Source organism: Pholis gunnellus, assembly GCF_910591455.1.
Source record: "Pholis gunnellus genome assembly, chromosome: 22".
Classification (NCBI taxonomy): Eukaryota; Metazoa; Chordata; class Actinopteri; order Perciformes; family Pholidae; genus Pholis; species Pholis gunnellus.
Window position 1 is genome coordinate 13,491,164 of NC_136549.1, and position 17,447 is coordinate 13,508,610.

At 40.6% G+C, this 17,447-nt stretch overlaps 4 protein-coding genes across 4 annotated transcripts; 1 reads left to right on the forward strand and 3 right to left on the reverse strand.

Annotated features, from left to right (window-relative positions):
- Window positions 1-1,447: 1,447 nt before the first annotated feature.
- On the reverse strand, window positions 1,448-7,508 carry usp18 (ubiquitin specific peptidase 18). Its single transcript, XM_079183607.1, has 10 exons — window positions 7,280-7,508; window positions 6,186-6,282; window positions 5,202-5,344; window positions 5,047-5,126; window positions 4,831-4,965; window positions 4,062-4,157; window positions 3,828-3,989; window positions 3,624-3,755; window positions 2,893-2,936; window positions 1,448-1,964 (listed from the first exon to the last, which is right to left on the reverse strand). Exons 1-10 carry the CDS (start codon window positions 7,356-7,358, stop codon window positions 1,892-1,894), a joined length of 1,041 nt encoding a protein of 346 aa, XP_079039733.1. The 5' UTR covers window positions 7,359-7,508; the 3' UTR covers window positions 1,448-1,891.
- A 565-nt stretch (window positions 7,509-8,073) lies between these two features.
- On the reverse strand, window positions 8,074-9,935 carry pex26 (peroxisomal biogenesis factor 26). The gene is made up of 5 exons (XM_079183477.1): window positions 9,628-9,935; window positions 9,386-9,526; window positions 8,637-8,962; window positions 8,403-8,543; window positions 8,074-8,293 (listed from the first exon to the last, which is right to left on the reverse strand). The coding sequence occupies exons 1-5, from the start codon at window positions 9,831-9,833 to the stop codon at window positions 8,193-8,195; spliced, it is 915 nt and encodes a 304-aa protein (XP_079039603.1). The 5' UTR covers window positions 9,834-9,935; the 3' UTR covers window positions 8,074-8,192.
- Window positions 9,936-10,071: 136 nt separating this feature from the next.
- llph (LLP homolog, long-term synaptic facilitation factor) lies at window positions 10,072-11,864 on the forward strand. Its single transcript, XM_079184207.1, has 3 exons — window positions 10,072-10,164; window positions 10,852-11,059; window positions 11,344-11,864. Exons 2-3 carry the CDS (start codon window positions 10,864-10,866, stop codon window positions 11,517-11,519), a joined length of 372 nt encoding a protein of 123 aa, XP_079040333.1. The 5' UTR covers window positions 10,072-10,164; window positions 10,852-10,863; the 3' UTR covers window positions 11,520-11,864.
- Window positions 11,865-12,012: 148 nt separating this feature from the next.
- Window positions 12,013-17,382, reverse strand: hcls1 (hematopoietic cell-specific Lyn substrate 1). Its single transcript, XM_079184206.1, has 16 exons — window positions 17,281-17,382; window positions 16,594-16,677; window positions 16,435-16,508; window positions 15,432-15,555; window positions 15,211-15,321; window positions 14,843-14,897; window positions 14,635-14,745; window positions 14,444-14,554; window positions 14,263-14,373; window positions 14,116-14,171; window positions 13,821-13,890; window positions 13,515-13,663; window positions 13,238-13,429; window positions 12,711-12,867; window positions 12,568-12,636; window positions 12,013-12,467 (listed from the first exon to the last, which is right to left on the reverse strand). The coding sequence occupies exons 2-16, from the start codon at window positions 16,675-16,677 to the stop codon at window positions 12,331-12,333; spliced, it is 1,611 nt and encodes a 536-aa protein (XP_079040332.1). The 5' UTR covers window positions 17,281-17,382; the 3' UTR covers window positions 12,013-12,330.
- Between the last annotated feature and the right edge of the window lie 65 nt (window positions 17,383-17,447).

Below are 17,447 nucleotides of genomic sequence, written 5' to 3' on the forward strand. Positions count from 1 at the left end.
GAGAAATATCATTAAAGCATACTTGCTCACTGGGACTAGATTCACATCATATATCTGACTCAGTATACTGATTTATTGTGCCAATCACTACCACTGCTGGCAAAATGATGTGCCAAACCAATAGGACGATAGGGATCCTTGGCTGACTGACTAATACCTGATCAAGATAAAGAGCTAAAAACTAAATTACAGAGATTATGATCTGCCATAAAGTGTCTGAGTAACCGCATCCAGGGGCCAGAGGTCACCTGCAAACAATAGAGACACGTGGTGGGAAAGAAACGAAGACGTCCAGCCGTTCAGTCAGACTTTATTCTTCTGGCCTCGGGGCGTGCTGCCATGATGTTGCATTGTTCGTGTCTGTGTTGTGATCAAAGTCGGGGCGGTGGAGGACAGGTGTTCGTCAAACGTCTACTTGACACATGGTCATACAACATTAATTATTAATCAAAACCCTACAAAGACAAGAATCAGTTCTTTGATGTTTCTTCAAACATTTCAGTTGGCCTACTTGGGGATGCATAACGCAAATGTGCCTTTTATATAATCATTGAGTAGTGGAAGGTAACTCATCCACTTTATACTTCATACAGCATTTCAGACTGAAACCTGAAAGCTTAAGTAAAAAGTTAGAATTCAGATAGTCAACAAATAAAACATGATGCAGGACATAGACTAAACTACCCAACAGTATATACAATTAGCTTGACTAGCTAAAGCATTAAAATGCTGCCGACACAGTAATAATGATAATCTGACATAATCTGCTTGTAGCAGTTTTTATTAAATGAATATTCTACAACTAGAAGATAATACATTATATTGCTTGTAAATCCATCCAAGCAACCACTAATCTCAGTGTTTGTTATCATGTCAAAATGCTTTTTCTCAGTATACGTCAACAGGCTTATTAATGTCAGCTTCTTGCTTATACAAGTCAAAAGATCAGATGAGATCTTTTGATCTACTGACTCAAATCTAGAACACACCATAGAAGCATCTAGCCTGGTCTTTGGTGCAAATGTGGGAGGAAGATACCCCCTATACAGAAAGCTCGGCCTGTGCCTCAAGGCAGCGAGATGACTAAGCATGAGGCCTGCTGCCTGTGGCACCGTGCAGACATGTTCCATTCTGTCAGAGCTCTGCAGCACATCGGCACCATTTCACACGGTCCCCCGACTCTTGGCGAAGCGAATGGGAACTTTAGTGGCTCTGCTGACAGCCTATTCCAAGCATTTGAGCACTGTGGTTACTGAACAGGCGTTTTATTTTGTGCGCGTTAGAGCGCACTCATTTTGAACACAGGTGGAGATGTGCTGGCGTTGATGCATCAATAAGAGTAATAAACATTAAGGTGCGTCATTCCAAATCAGTTTTTGTACGTCATATTAACAGGTTGTGAAAAAAGAAGCAATACATAAAATAAGAGATTTTTATTTTTGTTGTTTTTGGCAGCCCAAATGAGAAAAGAAATTAGTTCATTGTTCTTCATGGGTGACTCATATATTATGCAGCACTGTCAGGAAAATTAACACTGACTCCAATAACAGGTATTTCCCCCCAAACAGTGAATATCTAAGCTAAGCATTCTTTTCAAACCATGCCCCCCCCACTGAGTGTGTTCAGTGTGTGTGTGGTCTGAGGTTGGAAAACCCATCATTGTGTTGAGTCTTTGTCGCCACCTGTTGGTGTTTGTCAGAAATTACTGTGCCGAAGTACAATCTGAACGAGCTCGGAAAAATCATAAAGAATACGACCATACACCATGTACAATAAAATGTTTAAAATACAATAAAGTATGTCAAGCAAATAAATGTTTATGTTCCTATAGATTCCTATAGATATAATATTGCACCACAACCTCGGGTATAAATCATCTGCGTTCATCCACTCAGCCAGAGAGTTCAGGCTGTTGTCCGTCCTCTTTCGAATCTCTTCTGTACATTAACATGTATGCTGTGAATCTGTAGAAATAACAGCAATAAACGGTTTGCAGACTGAAATGTACAAAACAAAGTTATGCTTCTACGAGTTAAGGTAGAAAATGTATGAAAGGAACACATTCCAGTGCAATAAACAAAAACAAACAAACATTTGCTAAAAGCTGCTGAAAGACTAGACAACCTGACAGACAAGACGGATGTCCTCTGTTTATGAGTTTAAAAAGTTTAAAAGCCCTTTAGTCTTTAATCTTCAATGAGGAAAAGACAATAAGGCTTTGACTAAAGATCTGAAGCCGTTTCCGCAAGTAAAAAGATAAAAGCTGCACGATGGCAGCGGGAGTCAAGAATGTAAGGCTTTAAATGTTATTAATACAAATTTGAAAAACTCTGAAAGCAACTGGAGGCCGGTTGAAGCAGGCTAAAATGGAAGTCAGGTTTTTTTTGTTACTTTTTGCTGCAGACAATCGTTGCTGTATTCCACATTTTTGAAAGTGAAGCAATTGTATAGATGAGGCTCAACTCAGAACTGGAATTGTTAATGTGATAAGAAAAAGTCCTCTCTGTAATATGCTCAGAAATATATTTCAGAGCATGCTTCTACATATCTTCCTTCTTGTCAAGATTGATGAGAGGATCACTCTCAAAAGGTGTGACTAAGAGTATGTAGTTGTGTAACAACAGGTGAACCAGGTCAGCACCCTGAGGCACTCCACGGTCACGCTAAGCCAGGGAGGAGGAAGAACTCATCTTAGCGAATTTAGCTAACATAGCTTAGCATAAAGACAGAGCCAGACTATCTGGTTGCAGCGTCATGTTTACCATTCAATTATAAGAGCGGTATTAATCTTCTCATCTATCGCTAATTAAAGCAAATGAGCGCAGTTACCAAAAATGTTGAACTCTTCCCATAAGAAGAGCAAGACATGAAAAACTTATGTTGAGCAATTACCTTCCATGTCCTCCATATGTGCTCTGCACTTGTTCCCAGGAGGCCTATGTGTTGGGAATCAGAGACCAAATGAATCACACATTTTCAGAAAGCTGTATTATAGTTATACAAAAATCCCTCTTGAACAGGAGGAGATTTAAAGCTATTTTCCCCCTTTCCCTAATGGTTTTAGGGAGCAACCTCAGAACAATTTCAGATGCAAAATTTCACATCATGTGCTTTTTATACTTTTAACTCATACTTAAGGTACAGTGTGTAGCATTAAGCGGTATCTATTGGCAGAAATGGAATATAATAGTATGAAGAAGGTTATCTTTAATGTATTATCACTGAAAAAAACTAAAAATTGGGTTTTCTTTACCTCAGAATGAGCTGTTTAAATCTACATTAAGAGAGGGGGGGGGGGGGGGGGGGGGGGGGGGCATGTTTCTACAGTAGCTCAGAACGGACAAACCAAACACTGGTTCTAGATAGGGCCATTCACTTTTTCAAGTCAGTCACCGCAGTGCACACAGGTTTGCAATCTGCAACCTCGCCACTAGATGCCGCCAGATCCTACACACTGAACCTTAAAGATATGCTTTATTTATTTAAAATCTACATGAGAGCTTTCATGTCTAACTATACATATGAAGCGTTGAAAAATATGTATTTTTTTTATCATATTTAACAAGTACAAGCCAGAAATCAATTGCATTCAAGTGAGACAGATTTTGTCAGATTGGACGTACCGGTTCTACGTGGCTGTCGTCGGCATAGTACCAGCGCTGGTTCCCCCTGTGACGAACGTAGGCAGTATAGTGACCAAACGTTGCAGATCCAGAGTGCACTACCACTGCATGCAATGTGTACTTGCAGTCATTCTGGAAGAACAAATAAAGTTGTTGATGACAAAAGATATGTGTAGATATTATTATAATCATTTTTCTAAGTACCTGAGCAAAGTCTGAGGAGAACGCTTCTTTGAGGGTTTCAGAGAAGTCAAAGGTTTCGGGAAAGGTAACCCTGCAATCAAGTTTTTGGGTGCGACCACCGTAATTTCGAAACCGTTTCAGGTGCACGCACAAGATAGGAGGCAGGGAGAGCAGTTTGACAGCCTGAGAAAGAAAAAAAAGATGTTTCACTCTGGTGGTTCATACTTTCTGGGAAGCATTTAACTCAAACCTCACCTGTTTAGATGGAGTCTTCTTTTCACATGTTGCACAAAAGCAGCAATTTATGCCCCTTAGCTCCTGATACTGAAAGAAGGAGGTCATGCAGTCTTCCTGAAAAGGTTTGTGTAAATAATACGTTTTAGTTTAACTTCAGGAAAGGTAACAGTAAAAGTTTGACATAGAAATTAGTTTATTTGCTTTATTGACGAGAGTTAAAGATTGAGACCACTCTCACACACCCCCAATGCTCACTAATTAACAGATCATTAGGTTATAGGTTATATTCTGGGCTATTTCTTAGAAACTGCCCCTGGCCAACAAATAAAAAGTACTGGGAACACACTTTAAAAACTCACCTACCAGCACCTCAAAATCTCACAATTTAACGTGTTGTATCTTGTGTCTGATCTGAACAAAAACAGTCCAGAAATGTGTGCAGTTATGTGCAGGACAATTTCTTCGTGGAGTCTTGTCGTTGCTGTAAAACTAGAAATTGTTAGTTTGTCTCTTCCGTGGTTGTATAAATTAAATAAGACATTTGATTAGTCTGCATAAGAGGTGCTGGAAAGTGGATTTTGCAAAATGTGTTTCCCTCCGTTTCCAGTACTTATGCTAAGCTAAGCGGCTGAAAGCTGTAGCTTCAAAGTTTACCTACAGACACTAGAGTGGAGTTGATCTTCTCATCTAATTTTGGTAAAACAGCCAATTATATAATGATATATTTCCCAACATTTTGAAATATTTCTTAAAAACAATCCACATCAAAAGAAAACAGAAACGGCACCAGAGAATCGTGATCTTCCTTTATGTGCAGTGGCAGGCTGAGCATGTAGCTGGTCAGAGTCTGGACGGAGGAACACTCTAAACACTGAACGTACGTCTCCACAGAAATCTTGTACAGATTCTGGATTTGAAGAGCCTGGCAGAGAAAACAAATGCAAGCACATTATGGATGATGCACATACAGGTGGAAAAATAATGAATATTCCTAAAGACCAACCAGAGGTTTGTCATCCATCTGCAGTTGCATGAAGTTCAAGATAGCGAGGAACACCTCATCGGCATCATGCTGCGTGTAAACTGCAAAACATTGTCAAAAGTTGTAAGAGACACCACAACGGTATTAAACATTTTTGCAAGCTTGTTTTTCCTTACGTCGAAAGCAGTTGCTATCCAGAGAGCGGAGGAAGTCCAGATGAGGAGCCGGCTGAGAGAGGTCGCTCCTCATGGCTTTGAGAACTCTCTTTAGCTGCAGGGGGACATTACGACTGTCCGCTCTCACACCAGCCGTTTCCCACCTTGTGCAATTCAGAAACCCTCATTAATCTTCTTTTTTTTTTTTTTAGCACCTGAGCAAAGCAGCCTTGGATTCAGATCGACCCATGTGCACTCCCCTCTTTACTTCTCAAGGCTGCTGTCATTGTATTCAATTACTATCTATAGGTGATGCGTTAAGACTGAGTTTGAGTTTATTGCATTTATTTTTTTTATTATTTTTGAGTCTGTATCTATATTGTGAAGTATTACAGTATATTCTTTATTGTACTGTTGATCTACAGAACAACCAGTTATCTATCCCTCCAATGAAAAATAGTAGTACTGCCCTGTTACTGATGTTCATAGTAATAATGTACAAGTTCATCCATGACACACTGTTATATAAACATTAACCAGACTTAATGTGTTAGTAGTAATAAGTTCTTCTTCCTGCTTTAGGTTCTGTCATGTTACTTAACTGTGTCCTGATGTGGCAATCCTCCAGTCAAACAGTGTGTATGGTTTTGACTTACCTTTACACAACAGGTGTGGTAATTGGTCTGAACCAACTACAGAATTCATGGGGGAGCTCAAAATGTAAGTCCTAACTTCATATGTTATGTGTTAGTAAATTAGCTTGTCCCCTTTTTTGTCATCTCAGTGTGTTCATAGCCCAATTTCAAACCTCCGTAGATAGAACGCTAAAAAGAGATGCATTATTGTTCCCAGTCAAATGTGTTCATACTTACATGAAAGTGATCCTTTTAGATGTAATAAAACCCTTTAATCATACAGTCTCTCTCGTGCTTGGTCCCTCACACAGTGATTAAGCTATTGTTTTAAAAGTCAGGCTCATATGAATATGCAGCTTGATGTCCTTACTTGTCTAGTAGGTCTCCTATTTCCCAGGTAGCAGAGAAACTCTGGAGTAAAGTGTTCACGCAGCAGGACAGCTGGTAGTTGGAGAGGCCTCTCATTCCTGTAACAGACCATCAGAAATGTTAAAATAATCCTGTTAGTGAAAACTTGAACCAAGCCCGTTATCCACGGCCCACCTACCGTAGAGGCCCAGAGTGCCAGCGGGCATACACATGTGTGAAAATAAAATGTAACAGTAAAGTCCTGATGCTGAAGGTAAATATAGCTTCACAGAACACCTACCTCACTTACATATTGAAGTCAAATAAACAAATCAATCATTTGATAGAAGACAGAGCGAAAAAGACGTGTTTGGTTTGTTGATTTAAGGCCCAACGTACAGGAGATGTTTATTTTACACAGATCCAAGGTCAGTATTTTGTTTTCTATGTCATCGCTGCACACGTGAGGGATTTATTGGTTGTGAAGAGAAAAATAATTGTGTGAAATGCAGTAATAGAAGGACATTCACTGAAGAAACCGCACACTGTGTGTATGTATGTGCATTGTTACAGGTTGTGGTGGGGCCCATGGAGATCTTAATTTAGCCATAATGTTTTAACAGATGACTGTGTGGGGTCGCTAGATCTACAGTGCAACAATCTGACGGGGCCTAGAGACCCTCAGGGATTCCCAAAGGAGCTTCAGAGAGAAAACACTGAACATTTGTGAAAAATAGTGGAATATTTGAACTTTTCCTCCCTTTAAAACCAGCCTGCAGTGGCCGACTCAGGTTGTCTGAGGGTCAGGGGCGGAAAAATAAAAATGGCACCAGCTGCACATTAAGTTTACCAGCATTTAGCTGGCAGCCTGTATGGCACTGCATTATGTTTTCTCTACTGGGGCAAACAAGTTATTTTTCACCTTATTTACATACTGTACAGAAGCAAATATATTACAGGCACCAATACAATGCAGTCCAATACAACTACAGCCTTTAGAAACCGTGGTAGTAATATACTGTACATTGCAGGGCTATTGTATTACAGGGTACTTTTGGTAACATTTAAATCATATTTATCAACAAAAAAACATTTTCCAATCAGTGGTCCACTTACCAGAGAAGGAGTCCCTAATATTAAGATGTGAGAATAAATCCAAGATCCAAGATATCCACGCAGACTTCACTTCACCCATTAAGTTTTAGCTGAAGCTCTGGAGACGAACACAAACGAACGCAGAGACTCGTCCTGCACAGCATGGAGCAGTTTACTCTGGTAAGAGGTGTCAAACGTTTCGTTTTACAGTATTAGCCTGTTGTCACCTCAGTGAAAACATCACCGTCACATCTACAGCTGGAGGATCACTTTCGTTTTTACAGTTTCTCGTCACTTTGACGTAAACGAAACCTAATAGTTGACATGCGCACTGCGCAGCCTGTAAAATATTAATATACCAACAAACACAAAACAAATCTAAATTATGGTCCATTTAATTCTGCGACATTATTATTTCCTGATATTTCTTTTATCTCACGTTGTGTCGCCAATAACACACGTGTCTAAAGGCTATTTCACTGTTTTATAATAAAGTTTGTCATCTCAACCGTTAAAACACTGTTCAAATCCGCATGAATGATATCGTATTTATTTTAGCCGATAATTATAGTAATTATCAGCTGATAATATGTTGAAATGTACCGTTAAATTAAACATACACACAAATTGAGCGGACGTCCGCATTTATAAGTACAATGTACTCACAAGGACCTGGCTTAAAAGCATTCTGGCTAAATGAAAAGCTGACGAATTAATATCAGAGTTAACAATCTAGTGGAGCCTCTTAAGGCGGTGATTTCTGACTCAGAAAACAGCAAACACTAATAGAAATATGTTTATTTGGAGTAAAAATAAATAATTAAACTGGTGTTTACACAGGTTTGATGCAATTTGAAAAAGGGACGAAACCATATTCTCTAATCAACACAAAGTGAAAATGAATCAAAATGATGAACGAAACATATTGTGATTTTTAGTCCTTCACAGCCTGATAGTACGGTGCAAACATGGCCGTCCACATCTGTCTGAGCAGTTGGAGAAGTTTGGAAATCCACATGAATGAAGATGGAAGAGCTGCAGGGGAAGAACAGGAAGAAATGCTTTATTTATTTCCAATACAATGTTTCATACTTCAACAAAGCCTTGTGATGAAACTGAGCTACAAAGAAAGATTTAATCAAACCTGGATCCAAGCGGAAAAAAAGCATGTAGAGAAGGAGGGCAGCCAGAAAGACTCTCCGGAGAGGGAATGAGCCAGAGCCGGTCACCAACACGTTTCTGTACAAAAACCTGAGCATGGCTTCAAGTTTACGGATTACAGATCCTGTACAACGCAAACACAATCAGAACGCCTGCATTAATTGTTTGCACTTATATGAATTAGTATAATGCATGTCATAAGGACTGAGCTGAAGACCTCGAGTTGAGACAGGATGTGCAGTGGTCGTAGAGTTTGGACTGATGCCGGGATTTAGAGGCGGTTCTTGATTCTGTTGCTCTTTTTCTTCCACAACATCCAGTGCCGTCTGCCTCTGTTCTTCTGTGAACGCAGCGCTTCCAACCTCGCCGACGATCAGCTCCACCGCCTCGTCTCTGTGTCCAAGAGGCACGAGGACATGCAGGAGGTACAGCTCTGCCACCGTCCTGAACCCCGTTACTCTGCTGTTGGATGGGCAGTGTAACCAAACTCTGGCGGCCTCCTGCATCGAGGCTGGCTCTCCCACCTTGGAGTAAAGAAGTATGCTGCCACGAGAGAGAAATGATATTGTATTGAGCTGAAAAGATCAGTCGGTGAATTCATAAGTCAATCAGCAGAGGAATTAAAGCAAAAATGCCAAATATTCAAACTTCAGCTTCTCAAATGTGAGGATTTGCTGCTGCTCTTCTTGTTTCAATGATAAAATATAAAATATCCTTGAGTTTGGGACTTTTGTTGGATAGATCAAAGAATATGAAGACACTACCTTGAAATTATAATGGACATTTTTCTTGTGTTTTTATTCCAATTAAATTGGAATAAAAATGGGAATGAGAAAGGGAAAACATATACAAATGTCTGCTTGTTTTTGTAATTAAAAATCTCACATTTAAGAAGATGGAATCAAAGAATCCTTTTCTGTGGATCAACGTATTAATTAATCGACTAAAAGCTTCATCTCTACTCACCACATCTGCATTATCTTAGCCGGTATTGTCTCCTGGTGCTCGTACTGCTGAAGGACCCAGGAGAAGACACCGTGCCACTGATTCAGCTCAGCCAGTGCTTGAATCCCTAAGATGCAGAAGCCAGCCTTAAAATCTCCACATCTGGGGAGGCAAAACACAGAAACACACACACACACAGTGACATTACCACCCAGCCAGGCAGGGATCATTCAACCGATTCAAGGTGCATTTTAGACTTTCACCTGCTGTCCTCTTGCTCCATGTTGGCGAGACTCTCCAGGCCTCTGTCGCATGTTTGAAAAGCTGCCTGGAAGTCTTTGTGGACCATCATTTGCTCTGCAGCGGTGTCCAACATGCTGCACATCTGTGTTAGAGAAGAAGTGAGCTGTGGGCTGCAAACTGTGCCGAAGCTGCGCGCAGGAGCCATGCTGGTTGAACAGTTGCTCATGACTATCTGTCAAATTAGAGACCAATAAAAAATAAAAACACGAACTATTTTACAGCGCTAAAAGACACTGCTTTGCTTGTATTAGCTTAGTTTATACCTGGGTGTCAAATAACCCTGTTTACAGTCCATAATCCTTCGTCCTTCCTGGTTCGAGATCACCAGCCAATCAGAGGTTAGGATCTTCAGATTGACTGAAGCAGCCAATCACGTTGCTGTTTCTTTAAACCCGCGTCATCGCTTTTTTCTTCTCTTACTTGTAAACACGTGCAAGCAGCGGAGTGTGTGTTAGCCTGTCTACGGAGGACATTTAAGCAGCTAAACTAGTTTTCCTGTAAGTTACCGTTTACTGTTAACATATCGAACAATGCTAGTACACTTTATTAATGTATCACGTGGTATTAGCTAGCTTTGAAGTGCGTACTTGAGCTGCTTTAGCTTTTGATAGCTAACAAGTTAGCAAACGGGTTGTATCCGTAACGTTTATAGCCCTAGCTATTAACTAATAATTAGTCACTATCACGAATTAGCGACAATGTATAATGTTAGCTTTATTATTCTGGTTGATATGTGGACACGTATGTTATAACTATGATCTTGCGTCGTGTGAATAGTGTTCATTAAAGGCCAAAGCCAGCTCTTTTAGAAGCCTATTTTATGTTAATACCTACTTCTATCAAGCAATAACTTGTACTGCTATCTTGGCTGTGAACAGATAACTGTGTCACTTCTCACGTTTGATACCATCCTTCACTATTATGTAATTATAAATGTCCTGTGAGCTGTATTTTGACTAACGTAATATTGAAATGTGTAATATTTATGCTCTTTTTAGGAGTATTATTTTGACAGTGTCTTCAATAGTTCATAAACATGGTTTAGAGAAAACTGTCCTGAAGCTGAAACATAATGTATTCATACTTGTGAAGTGTTGGCCCTCAGAGAGCCGCCTCCTGTCTAGGGAAATAATTGGATAATAATGTGTAAACCAGACTGATGTGTTGTTGTTGTTTTTCTTCAGATCGACCCTAAAATGGCAAAAAGCCTCCGGAGCAAATGGAAGAGGAAGATGCGTGCAGAGAAGAGGAAGAAGTATGCTCCAAAGGAGCTGGCCCGTCTGAAAGAAGCTCTGAGTCTGGATAAGAAAGGAGAAGTTGCCATGATTGACATGCAGGAGATCGCCACTGTGGTGACAGCTGACGAGATCAAGGAGAAGGCAATGGGTGACGGTGAGTGAGACAGCTGACATGTAGTTGTGTATTGTTCCAGTTGTGTTTCAAAGTGTTCGTGCTAAAAGGTCAATTTTAACTGGTTTCTGTAGATTTGTGTTTTAGCCACAGATTGTCAGGTTGGGCTAATGTTTGGTATTAACCTGGGTTCCTTGAGAACCTGACACAAAATCTGAAAGATAATTATTTACATCATACACACAGGATTAGACAGACTTCACTTTCTTTCTTCTGTTGGTGCGTTTGCTTTTGGTAAACCTTGTTTGTCGTCTTTCGTGTCACAGATGGGAAGATGGACATGGACAGCAAGCGCAACAAGAAAACTCTGTTGGATGAAAATGGTCAGTACCCTGGGTGGATGAATCAACGGCAGGCCAAGAAACTGAAAGGCAAACGGATGGCAAAGAAAGGTAGCCAGAAAGGTAGCCAGGGCAAGAAGAAGAAGGGTATCGCCTGGTGAACTAAAGACCTTTGCTTCGCCTTAAAGACTTTTGACGCAGGAAAAGCAAATAATTTCATGTATTCTTTTGTACATGACAGCTGTGGAATTTCTGCTGTTGAATCTCATTCTGTTCAGATTCGTGGTTGTGCATCAGAGTCTGATATTATAAATTCACTGCAGGAAAATGTTTGTTCTTATGGAACAGCAGGTTTATTTTCGTGTTGGGACAACTTTAGGGAAACTAAGACTTGTGCAAAATATCCTTTAGCTAGTCTTACTTCATCATAGCAATGCAGGTGATTGTCATATTCTCTATTACAATGTAAGTTTTTTAATACTCTGATAAAAAAATCATCTACAGATCTATGGCTGGTTGTTTACTATTGTTGTATAAAGACTGGGTGACATGTTTAAAATCAATATTACCAGTGCAGCCTTGAGGCTTTTTCCCCCCATTTCTCAGAGTACCATCATATAGAAGATGTATTCAAAATTATGAATTAATGTGAGAATAGCCCTGAAGTTGCTGCATAATAAGATAAAGAAGCTTTCCATTAGAACATTTTATTCAATCCAATCATTCATTGCAGATAAAAGATGAAACTCCTTGCCACTAATACGGTCATACCTTCAGATGCTCATTGCCACAGACCCTACGTGAGATATTACACAATATAACTAGAAGTCGGCTGATCAGAAGCTATTTTGGCACAAATTTTCTGTGATCTATTCTATAAATACAGTGCTAAAATTAATTTCCTCTGCTGGACAACCTGAGAAACACGATGGCCTAAGTGAAGCTTGTGCACAACCTCCCTGAGCCCGTCGCTCACTCCATCAGCTGAACATAAGCAGACGGGAAAAGGCCAACGGATCCGTGACACTGTCCCTTCCACCAGCCCTCGTCGATCATCTCTATGTTGGTGATGACGTCATCCGGGTTGAAGGAGAGCTCGTCTTCAGCCTCTGTGGGTTTAAGAGAGGGGGGGGGGGGGGATTTGTCATCACAAATGTTGAGGGATGATTATTAAACGTCAAAAAATGAAGAACTCTAAAGGTGTCTTACCTCCTTCATAGTCATAAATTGCTATTGCCTGAGTGCCGTTCGACAGGTCTTCATAGTCGTTGTCATCGGCTGTAAAATACATTGAAATGAGCGAGTGTTTCATCTGCAAAATGTTCGACGTGTAACTGACAGCTGACGCAGACCTGTCGGCGGAGGAGGAGGCGGGTCTGAAATGTCCTCGTAATCTCCTTCATCCTCCTCATTGGCTGCTGACCCGCTGTGCAGCGGAGGAGCACCCAGGTCGAGGAAATCGTCCGAGCGCGGAGGCAGATCTGGGGGCTCATCGTAAATTGGTTCCTCCTGCAAACATCACAGAACATCTTCAGCATAAGACGTTTCGTGTTCATCCATTACGTTCGAGTCGCTGAGCCAAGTGGCTGTTTTTTTCCAGAACCCTCAAAGACTCTTCTAACCATCTGGGTGAAAACACTGCACAGTAAAAGAATAACCTGTTTCCCTAAATGCACCTTGTTTTCTTAAGAAAGATGGTAGCCATCTTTCCAGTATTTTACATTTTTATACAAAATAACACATTAATACACACTATAAATACTCACTACGCAGCTGAAAATAGTCCATAACAAATAAAGGAGGTTGTTGACAAAAACAAAAATATAGAATATTGCCAGCCTTATTAACGTTTAAATGGACAAATGAATGCGTGTCTTACCTCTGGTTCTGGTTGTGGTTCTGGTATTTCTTGTATCTCTGGCATGTGGTGGTGGATTTCAGGTGGTGGCATTTCATCCTCCACATCTGCAGCCTCATCTGGAGCCTCATCTGCAGCCTCATCTGGAGCCTCATCTGGAGTCACATCTGGAACAGGTGGTGGCCACATTTCCTCCTCTGTCCTGCTCTCCTCCTACAGGAAACACAGAATCATTAACGTGACTTATTGACCGTCACTTAATATTCGGACCTCTTTACGTGTTTTCAGCTGGTGTTACCTCTTGTCTGCGTTTGGCCACCTCTCGCTCTTTGCCCTCTCTGGCTTGTCTCCTCGCTCTCTCTTCTTCCACTTTCTTCTTGTTCTCTTCACCTGAAGCTTTGGCCATGTTCTCAAAACGTGCCTTCAGCTTTCCTGCACCCGCACTTGCTGCACAACACAGAGAGATGGTTATGAATACGGTGCATTAGCGATGACCTCGGCCCCGCTTCCGATCATTTGAACATGGGAACACGTCAGCACCGGTGGCTTTACAAGACAAGATGGTGCAGTTGATTGTGGTGAGCGAAATAAAAACAGAACTTACAGGCCTCTACTGGTTTTGTCTTTTCATACGCAGAGGTAGGGGAGTCCATGTCAGAGAAGCCAGCTGCACTCTGAAAGAGAGCAACAGAGAGGAACATGTACTTGTTTCAAAAGGTCAAGAGAGGCAATTGTCATCACATCCATATCTGATTTGATATGAAACCCATTAAAAATGTTTAAAAGGTTAAATGGTTTCATTAAATTTCACACAATAAACTCTAATCAGAGTTCACCTACCAAACCTCCAGATGAATACAAACATTTTAAAAATGAATAATCACAGCTGTAATTCTGACCTTGTCCATGCGGTCTGCCTGGACTCCATACCGACCTCCAAAACCTGCAGAATAATCTAAACAGAGATCAATCTGATCAGTCTGATGTACTATAACTATATAATACTGTCAGAGTATTTTAAGATATACACGTGTGTGTCTCCTCACCTTTCTGTGACTGGTGTTTCTCCGTCTCGCTCTTATAATCATAGCCCAAAGCAGCTTTATCCACTTTCTCCTTCTCAACACCAAACTTCCCTCCAAATCCCTTTGAATAATCTGAACATGAAACGAATAAAGATTAATCTAATGTCAGGCAAAAACTGTCAATGCTACAACTTAAACGTACCTTTTTGTGACTGGTGCTTCTCTGTTTCTGCTTTATAGTCGTAACCCAAAGCTGATTTGTCCACCTTCTCCGTCTCCACCCCGTACTTTCCTCCAAATCCCTTAGCGTAGTCTGGTGAAAATAAGACGCTAAATAAAGCGAATGTCAAGCAAATGGTGTGAAAACAGACAATTGCTAAGACTTAAGCTCACCTTTTTGTGACTGGTGCTTCTCTGTCTGGCCTTTATAGTCGTACCCCAACGCCGCCTTGTCCACCTTTTCTTTCTCCACACCGTACTTTCCTCCAAATCCCTTTGAGTGATCTAAACACACGCGGATGGGAAGAGAAATTGTGTTGCGTAGCTCCTTCAAAGAAGGAAAATATTGTCCAGTAATTGAGAAGGTGGACAGACGGCTTACCTTTCTGAGATGCATGTTGCTGCACCTCTCCTTTGTATTCATAGCCCATGGCTGACTGCACAGAGATGGTATTTAAGGTTCATACATTGCTTTAAGGATCCCTCGCCAAAATGTTTTAAAAAAAGACTTTGCTTTGAATAGTTATTTGTGTCTGATTTTCCATTTAGTTTGATTCTGGGCTATGATGGGCTCTAAAACTAGTTGTAATGTCACTAAATGATGCTGGTAGTTACCCGTTTTTTAACTGAGATTTAAGGTGAGCACAGAGAAACTTCTTCTAGTGTCAAACTCTGCACGTACATCATTTAGTGAAGGTGAAATAATCTCTTTGAGAGGAGGGGGGGGGGGGGCTCTACTTGTCTTCTCACCTTGTCTACGCGGTCTTTCTGAACACCAAATTTCCCTCCGAACCCTTGTGCTGCGTCTTTCTGGGAGGAGTGCTGCTCGACTTGCGCCACATAGTCGTTCCCCAAAGCCACCTGGAGAGAAGAGGTACATTTATGAAGAGATTCAGCCCACAGCATACGGTTTATGTGAGCGAGGGCAGTAAATAAGAGGAGCTTATAACCATGTTTTGAGTATCTTGTACCTTGTCCATTCGGTCTTTTTCGACTCCAAACTTCCCTCCATATCCGTATGACGCTTTGGGAGTCTGCTCCTTCTGCTTGCCCTGCGCGTGCTCCAGCGTGACTTTGTTTCTGAGCTCTGCAACACTGGCAGGTCACGCAGGGGTCAAACACACTGACACAGAGATGCACAACAGTACACACAATGATAGTAATATGTGCCATTTGAAACTAGTAAGTAATTCAGTGATACATAACATACAAATGTATTCATACAGCACAACAATTCATACACAAGTGCTTTACAGCCATTTAAACTATAAAAGGAACCACGAACAAACGTCATAAAAGTTATGAACGCAACAAGAAAATAGGACGTTTTTTAAAGGCCAAAAATAAATAATTGACTTATGATTTATAGATGTGTTGTGAGAAATCCCTCCAGTGGTGTTTATGGTTTCTATTTGGTAGTTATGCAATTGTAAATGTTGGAAATATATTAATAGATGCTGGAAGGTTTTACACTACCAAATGATGCATCAAGTCAAGAGTTGTAAAAGTGAATAAGTTGTTAAAAAATGGATTTTGGTGCACATCCCCTTCAGGTTGTCCCAGATGGTTAGTGGTCCAAAGTGTCTCCCTGAAGAACTTAATAACTATAAATTAGTTAGAAATGAAGTGTCCTGTTGGAGGATTAACAGTGTGTTTACATCATGCTTTCTCTCAGATAAGAGACGCATTTAAAAATGTCACAGTCATGACTTCACTCACACATTTATAAGTATTTGTTGACTTTTCAGGAAGTTTTACCTAAATCAGTGATGTCCTATTCTTACATTCAGCACCACTGCCTTGAACGATGTCAGTGTTATCATATTACCCATATTAGGAGAGACTTGCTGTCTGACAGCTTGTGCTCTCTGCTCTCACTTCCTCTTCCTGTTGCTACACAGCACCCAGTCTGCATTTCTCTGCATCATCTAAAGAGCCGTTCGTTTACAGACACAGAAATAACGCATCTCTTACCTGATGTGCTCTGCTCGCCCTGAACCCTCGATGGTCTTTGCTCCCCACCTCTGCTCCTGCTCCGACACGTCATTCTGAAACACACATTTAGAGATGCGTTGACTGACGCAGACATCTTTTCGCCCACAGTGATACACATCTCCAGGAAGTATACAGTACCTCAAAGTCAGGGTCTGTCTCCCAGTCCTCCCCCTCTGCAGCCACCTTCATGGTCACATTGTGGCCCACGGCTGACTTCCACATCTGGGGAAGTAAAACACAATGAGCCACAATGAAGACAGTACATAACTCTGATTAATGATCATGTATTCACAACTGTTATGTATGCACCGACTGCCTATTCTCTATTTATGGCTACACAAACTAATGTGCAACCACAAGCTCTGACCACCATTTGCTGAAGTCTCAAAAAGGAAGTTATTTTCAACATGAAGCTTCATTTCCCCAAAATGAAACACACAGCAGTACTTCATGTAGTACAAATACACCAAAATCCTTATGAAACAGTATCACGACAACATACTTTTTAAGATAAATACTTCCTGTATAGCCTTAAATACTTTAACAGACTACAAATTCTCTATACACATCTCATTTTTGCATCATATTTTACTGTTATAATTGGAAGTTGTTAAGTAATTGTAGAAGAAGTAATATTGGACATAGTGTTATGGCATACAGGTAAAAAATAAAGATATATATGCAACCTAACCGTTGAAGTTTACAGTAAACTATGTATACGTCCGACTAAATCTACTTCCTTAATAAGCTTTAAAGGTGAATAAAATAAGTGTAAATACATTTAGGCTTGTCAGACTTAGTTTGAAGAAAGAAAAATAGCATTACCTTCTAGTTGTCAGGTTGATGTATCCGTGTTTAGGCGGATATTACACCGACAGAGTGATCTCGAAGTTCTTCACTCAAGTTGCGACAGTTTGATGGGCGACACGTGAACGCGGATCTCGCGTACGTGAACGCGCGTTGATGTAAATAATAACATTTATATTATCGTA

What these genes read in the sequence shown, in the direction of transcription:
- usp18 (XM_079183607.1), bottom strand. Translation starts at nt 7,358, where the DNA reads ATGGGTGAAGTGAAGTCTGCGTGGATATCTTGGATCTTGGATTTATTC. An exon ending in ACGACAGCCACGTAGAACCG is followed by an intron (nt 2,937 to 3,623) that starts GTACGTCCAATC and finishes CCCAACACATAG; the next exon opens with GCCTCCTGGGAACAAGTGCA. An exon ending in ACATATGGAGGACATGGAAG is followed by an intron (nt 1,965 to 2,892) that starts GTAATTGCTCAA and finishes TTATTTCTACAG; the next exon opens with ATTCACAGCATACATGTTAA.
- pex26 (XM_079183477.1), bottom strand. Translation starts at nt 9,833, where the DNA reads ATGAGCAACTGTTCAACCAGCATGGCTCCTGCGCGCAGCTTCGGCACA. An exon ending in ATGGAGCAAGAGGACAGCAG is followed by an intron (nt 9,527 to 9,627) that starts GTGAAAGTCTAA and finishes TTGCCTCCCCAG; the next exon opens with ATGTGGAGATTTTAAGGCTG. An exon ending in ACATCCTGTCTCAACTCGAG is followed by an intron (nt 8,544 to 8,636) that starts GTCTTCAGCTCA and finishes TGCGTTGTACAG; the next exon opens with GATCTGTAATCCGTAAACTT.
- llph (XM_079184207.1), top strand. Translation starts at nt 10,864, where the DNA reads ATGGCAAAAAGCCTCCGGAGCAAATGGAAGAGGAAGATGCGTGCAGAG. An exon ending in GGAGAAGGCAATGGGTGACG is followed by an intron (nt 11,060 to 11,343) that starts GTGAGTGAGACA and finishes TTCGTGTCACAG; the next exon opens with ATGGGAAGATGGACATGGAC.
- hcls1 (XM_079184206.1), bottom strand. Translation starts at nt 16,677, where the DNA reads ATGTGGAAGTCAGCCGTGGGCCACAATGTGACCATGAAGGTGGCTGCA. An exon ending in GCAACATGCATCTCAGAAAG is followed by an intron (nt 14,746 to 14,842) that starts GTAAGCCGTCTG and finishes GCGTGTGTTTAG; the next exon opens with ATCACTCAAAGGGATTTGGA. An exon ending in TGGCCAAACGCAGACAAGAG is followed by an intron (nt 13,430 to 13,514) that starts GTAACACCAGCT and finishes TGTTTCCTGTAG; the next exon opens with GAGGAGAGCAGGACAGAGGA.